Source organism: Callorhinus ursinus, unplaced genomic scaffold (genome assembly GCF_003265705.2).
Source record: "Callorhinus ursinus isolate GAN/ISIS: 27379988/994484 unplaced genomic scaffold, GSC_fseal_2.0 scaffold1, whole genome shotgun sequence".
Lineage (NCBI taxonomy): Eukaryota > Metazoa > Chordata > Mammalia > Carnivora > Otariidae > Callorhinus > Callorhinus ursinus.
The window spans coordinates 8,291,249-8,300,496 of record NW_027397063.1 but is presented as its reverse complement, the minus strand read 5'-3'; the positions used below and the strand labels follow the sequence as shown (position 1 = coordinate 8,300,496).

General features: G+C 36.8%; 1 protein-coding gene across 1 annotated transcript; it reads left to right on the top strand.

Moving 5' to 3' along the window:
- Window positions 1–7,307: 7,307 nt before the first annotated feature.
- LOC112824549 (large ribosomal subunit protein uL30-like) lies at window positions 7,308–8,299 on the top strand. The gene has a single exon (XM_073891477.1). The coding sequence runs from the start codon at window positions 7,441–7,443 to the stop codon at window positions 7,978–7,980; it is 540 nt and encodes a 179-aa protein (XP_073747578.1). The 5' UTR covers window positions 7,308–7,440; the 3' UTR covers window positions 7,981–8,299.
- The last annotated feature ends 949 nt before the right edge of the window (window positions 8,300–9,248 follow it).

Sequence of the window (9,248 nt, the reverse complement as noted above, 5' to 3'; positions counted from 1 at the left end):
ACTCCCATCTCCCTGCTTCTCTTCCCCTTGAAAGAGGCCCCTTTATGTTTCTGCCTATGACAGGAGTGGTTTTTACCACTCCCTGTATGGGAAAGACAGATGGAGATCTTCCAGATGAGTCACAGCTTTGGCTTTTCATTCAGGGAATGTCTGCAGTAGGTGAAGTTAGACATGTCCATTTTATACCACGTTGACCAGCAAATGACCTCGTGTACAAAACGCTCAGCAGTCAGGGGGAGAGAGGAAGGCACTGCTACTCAGAATTGTAAAATGGAAACTCCTTGATTCGAACGCATTAAAGTTACATGGCCAGTTGTATTCCCGTGAACTTCACTAACAGCAGTGTTATATTTTTTCTTTACTATTGAATATTTCAATATAAAATAAACTTATAAACAGTAGACACCTTTAATGATTCTCATTATTCCAAGTTCCAGTACTTCCTTGATTTAAGCAACTGTTTTTATTAGTAACAAAAACAATTATTAGGAGTTTTAAAATAACTAATAAATATTTATTTTTCATTTAAATGGATTGAGTTAAAAATGAAATATGAGGTTTAAATTTCAGTATAATTTTACACAAAAGCAGAGCTCCGGAAAGGAAATAAACTGCATTCATTTCTGGCCATTTTTATTAATAGAAGTTCTAATTTACAAAGTACAGGATGGTTAATTTTTTATGTGTCAACTTGACTGAGCCATGGGATGCCCAGATATTTGCACAATGTTATTCTGGGTGTTTTGTCTGAGGGTGTTTTAGATGAGCTTAACATTTGAATCGATAGACTGAGTAAACTGCCTTCTCTAATGTGAGTGGGCCCTATGCAATCAATTGAAGGCCTGAGTAGAACCAAAAGGCTAGCACTTCCTCAAATAAAGCAATCTTCCTGTCTGACTACCTTGAAATCTGGAATATCAGTTTTTTCCTGCTGTCAAACTGAAACATCGGCTCTGTCTGGGTCTCAAGCCTGCCAGCACTCAGCTTGCAGATGACAGATAAATATATTCTATATATTTTATTATATTTCTATACATATAGTCTACTATTGTTTCTCTCTCTGGAGAATCCTAATAAGGCACTACTATGTGCCTGCCAGGTATTATTGTTAAGTTCACAACAAAGCAATGGGATCCATATTATTCTCCTCATTTTTCACATGGGAAAACAGAACTGTGTAAGTTTTAATGACTTAACCCAAGACTACATAGTAAAGAATATTTCCAGGATTGAAACCCAGGTCTGTCGGCATCAAAACCTGAATTCTACATACCACCCCACCTCCCCAAAGCCTCACACCACTTTCTTTCCAGCTTTGCACAGATCTCAAAATGCCTTTGTCCACTCTCCTGTCTTGGTAGTACAGTGGAGTGCAGAGTTGAAGCATTTTTTGATGTGTTGGGACCAGGACTCAGGACTGTTGCTCTTGATCATGAATTTTTCTTGTAGAGGTCTGTGTGTGTAAATGTTTTAAGTGAAAAAGACTGTCCTAAATCTGTATTGCTGATAGGATGTGTCCTTGAACACTACCTTCACCATGATTTTAGGCATAGCCATGCAAAATTGATCCACAAGTCAATGCCCTTATGTCAACAAAAAGCACATCCAGGCCTTGGTCTGCTCTGGCTCATTGCTCCTCAGTACCTCCACAGAGCCAAGACAGGATTTCCATTTGGGAACCAGGAGCTTTGCAAAGAAACTGCAGTGGCATGTGGTAGAGTACTGGAAGTCTTGTCAGAGCCAAGACTCACTGGGCTCAATTGTACACAGATACTGATGCTGAGTTTCAAATACAGTGGAATCGGAAGATGGACAGATTGTTTTGCTGTGTAGTGGTTTCATTCTGGGGAACTCTCTTTGAAGTTGAGGAGATGGATGCCTGTAACAGATATAGAGTGCAGAGTGCAGTAGAGAATGGCGCTCATGTGTCACTCTTGAATACTTTCAACTTGGCTATTTTTAAGTCAAATGTCTTCAAATATGTCAAAGACACTTGTTCTAATTAAGAATAAAGGCCATGGTAAGTTGGGATTTTTTTTTAACTAAGCCAATTTTTTAGCTCTTTAAACACAATTGAATGCATCTGGAAGCTTTTGTTCCATTATGAAAACCACATTTTTCCATCGTCATGAATGGCCAATCCAAATTCTCTACGTTTAAATATTTTAACACACATATATATATATGTAAATATAGTCTATATATGTGTATCAGTGTGAGTTAATTTGTATGTTTATGTTTATATCAATACCAAGTATGGGAAATGTTTATCTCAAGGCCAGTTTTACATGGTTAAGTCCTAAATACTTTATTAGTAAGTATCCCAACTAGGATGTTCTTATTTCAATGCCAAAATAGAGAAGAAATAAAATTATGATAATTATATTCCATTACAGGTATTTACAGTATTTTGGACAAAGAAAATTCCCATCTTGATCTATCAGTGAATTTTCAAGTGTAATAAATTATCTTTGGCCAATTTGGCTAAAGCAAAATCTCATAGAAACACATATACATACATACTCACACAGCTTGTTTCAGGATAAGAAAAAAGAAATTGCTTGTCACCTTTGAAAGGAGTATTGGCCAGTGCCAATTGGAACATCCAAAAATTTGCAAATGTAGAAGGTAAACTCGGAGTTGTAAGAGATATACAAGAGATAGCACTACAACACAGTTAGTCACTCAATCCCAAAACACTGAGAATTCATTTTGACCAGGACTTTTAAGGATGGCAAAAACTGTGTGGGCATCAAGGACAAAGGTGATCATGTTATAAAGGGAGGTACAGAGACTGGAAAAGTTCCATATCCATGGAACTGTAAAGAAACCTTCCTGACTAGAATTCAGTGTCCTGAGAAACATATGTCAATGAGTAGGATGAAATATTCAGTTCAAAGGTATTCAGATTGGACTGGGGATTGAGGTTTAGTTAATTTTGGGTGTGAATATGGTATATGATATGGTATAGATGGTGCTTGAGGAAAAGTGATGTCATCATCAGGGCCAAAAAGAGATTAGCTAGAAGGTTTTCTAACACCAAAGACTATGTTAGGTTCACCTGACACATGCAAACATAACACTCTGCTTTCTTCCTTACATTTATCATGCTTAAGCTTCTATGTCTACCTTTGTCATTAAACTGTAAATTTCACGAAGGTGGGACATAGTAGTGGCACATAGTAGTTTCCCAATATATAGCTTTGAATAAGTAAACTTACAAATGAATGAAGCTATTATTGAATAAAGACCCATGAGATAATGAAGTCTTGAACTACAATTATAGATATTAAAACAGAGAAAGATATTATAAACATTGAAAATTAAATTATCAGGGCACCTGGGTGGCTCAGTCGTTAAGCGTCTGCCTTCGGCTCAGGTCATGATCCCAGTGGGATCGAGCTCCGCATCGGGCTCCCTGCTCAGCGGGAAGCCTGCTTCTCCCTCTCCCACTCCCCCTCCTGTGTTTCCTCTCCGCTATATCTCTCTCTGTCAAATAAATAAATAAAATCTTTATAAAAAAGAAAAGAAAAGAAAATTAGATTATCACGATTTTATACAAAAGATGTGAGGGGGGAGGTGAGACAAAATATTAACAGTTTGCATCTGGATAGAATTTGAATTTACATAGTGCTTTCACAAATACTTAGTTTTGAGCTCTCCTTCCAAACTTAAGATTTATTTTATTTATTTATCTTTTTTAGAGAGAGAGAAATGGGGGGCGTTGTAGAGCAGAGGGAGAGAGATACCCAAGCAGATTCCATGCCAACTGCAGATCCCCAATCTTAAATAACCAAAATATGTTGATAATCATTAACAAAACCAAGAATTGAATTACAGCACCTGTTTAAAGGATATAATAAATTCAATTATGGCCAGGTTGAATTCGAAAAGAAGGCAGAATGTTGAAATGTAAATGTTTTATGGAACACTTAAGTGAAAGGATAGGTCTAGACATATAAATTTACAGTCTTTCAGTCATGAAAAATCATGAGAAGCTTTCAATTGAAAACCAGATCAGTTTAATAATGTGCTCATTCTTTGATTATTAAAAATTCACTTTAAGGTAGGTATCAACTGCATTGGCCAATCCATATATTCAAATAAACTAAAAATTCCTATTAGCTTCAAGCCTAATATGGTACTTTTTTTTTTAATTAAAAGAAACTGAGTTAGAAATTAAGGCAATGTCCTCAAATCCAAGTTGTGGTTCTCCAACACTGATAAAACTTGCTGATTAGTATTTACATTTCACTGGAACGCCTCACTGTAAAACGCACTTTCTTCAGAGAGGAAGATATGCTTGATTTTCCTCCAGGCATCAAGTACAGTGCAATGTTTTCTTCATAGTGGGAACATTTCCATGAAAACCCAGCAAACAAATACCTATCTCTTACACATATATATTATGAGGCCTTTTTGAGGCAATGTGTGTTAATAGAAATAAAATTCATACTATTTCTCTATTTCTTTCTCTATTTTTCTCTCTCTCTCTCCCCAAGAACTAAATCCAGAATCATGGTGCTATGTCCACAATTTTCTAAGCAAGTCACATAATTGACTCTGAAAAAATGAATCATGTAAAATTTAGGAAATCAAAACAACTTAAGATGTCTAGTCCTATCTAGGAACTATGAACACATACATCCTTTAAACTATATTCATATTCTGGGGCACCTGGGTGGCTCAGTCGTTAAGCATCTGCCTTTGGCTCAGGTCATGATCCCAGGGTCCTGGGTTGGAGCCCCTCATCGGGCTCCCTGCTTGGCAGGAAGCCTGCTTCTCCCTCTCCCACTCCCCTGCTTGTGTTCCCTCTCTCACTGTGTCTCCCTCTGTCAAATAAATAAATAAATAATCTTTAAACTATATTCATATTCTTACAATCTGACTTTTTAAAATTTCTATCAGTACTTTTTTTTTTCAACTTTTGGTGAAGGAGTACATTTTTGTTAGAATTGTTGCTTATAATTCACTTTTCTGGTTTTTGCACACAGAAAAAAACATACTGAAACTTGCCCATCAAACATTTTGCAATTTAGCAAAACCTTAAAATGAAAAGTTTTCCAGAAGTTTTCAGTGAAAAAATATGATCAAATAGCTTAAGCCAAAGCCAAGATTTCAACTTGAGACTTCACCATTTTCTTGGGTTCTGAGGCTATTAAGAAAAACATGATAGGCAATTTGTAAAACTAAATGACATATTTTTTGGAAGAAAATGTCCTTAGATAAATTAGATTACAGTGACATTTCACTGAAACATGAACCACTAGAATATGGAATTTAATGGATGACATCTGACTTCAATCTCATCCAAGAAATTTGTTATCGGAAGTAGCTCAAGTGCCTCCACATGGTGCATGGTGCAGCCTCACCTAGAGAATTAGCTAATACAGCAGGCTCTGAGGACAACACAAAAGTGGTTCCCTCTCTCTCTTTCATTTTTCTCTTTTTTTTTTAATTAAAATATAATTGACACATAATATTCATGAGTTTCAGGTGAACAACATAATGATTTGATATTTGTATATTTTGTGAAATGCTCATTCTTATAAATCTAGTTGTCAACATCCATCAAACATGGCTCTTTTTGAGTTTTGAAAACAATTTTGGACAGTGACACATTTCAATCTGGTAACCGTTGCTTTCTCAGTGAGGTCTTTCCCGTCCTATATGGAATTCCATTTTGGAGCTCAAGGTTAGCAGCCTTTCCTAACTCTTTCCTAACCTTCAATGTTTCTCAGGAATACTCAGCTCAAAAAGCCTCTTCTTGTCTACAGGGAGAGACCTTCTTAAATGTGGAGTTGGCATGCCCTAACAGGATGAAGATTCAAGAGTGCTAAAAAAGCTCCTGCATCTTCCTTCAAAACGGTCCTATTTGCCTGCTTAAATTCCTGCATAGAGAGATTACATTTAGGTGATTCTTAGAAGAATCTGTAGCTCATGACCAGAATGGAGCAGAAAACTGCTGGGAGGGAGAAAGGGATGAAAAACACATTCTTCAGGATTTTACTAGAGTTGTCTTCCTCTCCTCCCTCCTCCCCTCTCTTCACCTCCTCCTCCTTTTCTTTCTTCCCCTACTCCACTCTCTTTCCTTTCCCTCTTCCTCTTCTCCTTCTCCCTGTCACTCTCTTCTCTTTCTCTCTCTCGCCCTCAAACAATGAGAGTAGAATGCAGGACCAGTGAAGGGCAATGTTGAGCTCTAGGGACCATGAGCACTCCAGCATCAGTACCAAAGAGTCAGCAGAAGGGGAGCAGACTGAGCTCTAAAACTCTGCTCATTTCAATAAATGTTTGCCAAAAAAAAAAGTGCAGGAGATTTTATTTGCCTTGTGATTATTTCAAAACCAGGAGCAGGAGCATTTTTAATTTCTCCCTTGTTTGAGCTTGGTACTGGAAGACACAGAGTGAAGTCACTAGAATTATAACTCATCTAATATGGGATCTCATGTTTATCTGCCTTCTATAAAGCTGGGATCTTATTTCATTAACACATTATAATTAGGTTTAAATGGAAGGGTCTATCAATTGTTCTTATATTTTTAATAGTATATGTTTTCTAGGAGCTGGAACAATGATCTCCAAAGCAGAGCACATAAATAACAGGAGGTACAAAGTATGAGATATTGAGATATGAGGACATGTAAGAAGTTATGTTGATTTTTATATTAAAAAGGAAAAATTAGGGGCACCTGAGTGGCTCAGTTGTTAGGCATCTGCCTTTGGCTCGGGTCATGGTCCCAGGGTCCTTGGATCAAGCCCCGCATCGGGCTCCCTGCTAGGCAGGAAACCTGCTTCTCCCTCTCCCACTCCCCCTGCTTGTGTTCCCTCTCTTGCTGTGTCTCCATCTGTCAAATAAATAAAATCTTTAAAAAATAAATAAGTAAATAAATAAATAAATAGGAAAAATTAATTCCAACTAATATTTAAAATACAAATAATGACATCTTCACTAGGCCCATATATCAGGTGCCACTCATCATGTTAAATATATGAAATCTCCAGAAGGGCATTTCATCTTAACAAGCAAACAGGAGATGGCAGTGAAACCTTCACTCATGATCACTTTCAACTTATGATCCAATGGATCAATTGGGGCACAAATGTTCTAAGCCTCACAAAGTGGGAACATAGCTTTAAAAGATTTTTGGGGATTGAAGACAGTACTAATAATATGAGTAACAAGGAAATGGCAGAGCTAACTCCTCTTCTACTTTGGGGGCAAGCTGTTTCTCAATCACATCGTGAGATGAAAAAAACAATGGCAATTTTCATCAGCTATGACAAAAAGCCCTGCAACTGAGCTCTTTTCCGGCTGGAACCATGGAGGGTGCAGAAGAGAAGAAAAAGAAGGTTCCTGCTGTGCCAGAAACCCTTAAGAAGAAGTGAAGGAATTTCGCAGAGTTGAAGATCAAGCATCTGAGGAAGAAGTTTGCTCAGAAGATGCTTCGAAAGGCAAGAAGGAAGCTCATCTATGAAAAAGCTAAGCATTACCACAAGGAATATAGGCAGATGTACAGAACTGAGATTCGAATGGCAAGGATGGCAAGAAAAGCTGGCAACTTCTACGTACCTGCGGAACCCAAATTGGCATTTGTCATCAGGATCAGAGGTATCAATGGTGTGAGCCCAAAGGTTCGAAAGGTGTTGCAGCTTCTTCGCCTTCGCCAGATCTTCAATGGCACCTTTGTTAAGCTCAACAAGGCTTCAGTTAACATGCTAAGGATTGTGGAACCTTATATAGCATGGGGGTACCCAAATCTGAAGTCGGTGAATGAATTGAGCTACAAGCGTGGTTATGGCAAAATCAACAAGAAGCGAATTGCCCTGACAGATAACACATTGATTGCCCGATCTCTTGGTAAATATGGCATCATCTGCATGGAGGATCTGATTCACGAGATCTATACTGTTGGAAAACGTTTCAAAGAAGCAAACAACTTTTTATGGCCCTTCAAATATCTTCTCCACGAGGGGGAATGAAGAGAAAGACCACCCATTTTGTAGAAGGTGGAGATGCTGGTAACAGGGAAGACCAGATCAATAGGCTTATTAGAAGGATGAACTAACGTATCTGCCATGATTATTTTTGTAATCTGGCCAGTTAATAAATGACTACTCTCATGGAAATGTTCTGTTGTCTTGGTGACTTTTTGCTAGCCTGACTGCTGTCCCTTAACTATTAAAGCAAATCTTGGTGTGTGATAAAAGTCATCAGCCTTTGCGTGCAAAACTAGGGTCTAGTTTGTATCTTGGTGGAAAACATTCCTTGGGTTTATTAAAGACTCTTCTGTACAAAGAATATATCTTAATTTTTCACTTTTGAATTGTGCCACTGAGTTACCCAAGATGGGTCTGTTCTAAGAAAACCTATTTCATAGGCCTTTGCATGATTTACAAATAAAAATACTGTTGCTCTAAAAAAAAAAAAAAAAAAAAAGCCCTGCAACTGAAACTCTTTTAATTTTTTTATTAAGTTTTTTGTTTTAATTCCAGTATAGTTCAAATACAGTGTTATATTAGTTTTGGGTGTACAATATAGTGATTTAACAATTCTATACATCATTACTCAGTGCCCATCATGATAAGTGTGCTCTTTATCCCCTTCACCTATTTACCCATCCCCCCACCAACCTCCCCTCTGATATGCTTTTATTTAAATGAGTAGCCTCCATTAAAGTTGTTTTTTTAACAAGAACATTTTTAACTTGAAGCACATTTTAGAATACATGGTTCTAAAAGATATATATAAAACATTCCATCCAAGAAAAAATAGAATACACATTTTCCTCAAGTACACACAGAAGAATCCCCTGGTTAAATCACATAAAAAGAGACATAATAAATATTACAAATTTAAAAAGACTGAAATCATACCAAGTATATATTCCAACCACAATGGTACAAAACTAGAGATCAACAATAAAAGCAGGAAAATCTACACTGTAAATATCAAATATTTAATATGTAAATATTAAACAACACACTACTGCACAAACAATGGGCCAAATATGAAATCAAAATATGTCTCAGAACAAAAGAAAAAGAAAACACAACATTCCAAAACCTATGGGACACAGCAAAAGTAGATGTTAGAGTGAAATTTATGCTATAAGTGCTTGTACTACAAAAAAGTTTCAAATAAACAATTTAATAAACACCACAAGGAACTAGAAAAAGAAGAAATTTAGCTGAAATTTACTGGAAGAAGGAAATAACAAAGAAAAATCAGAAATAAAATAGAAAGCAGA

Bases quoted from the DNA above. Each gene is read 5' to 3' on its own strand.
- LOC112824549 (XM_073891477.1), top strand. From the start codon at position 7,441: ATGCTTCGAAAGGCAAGAAGGAAGCTCATCTATGAAAAAGCTAAGCAT.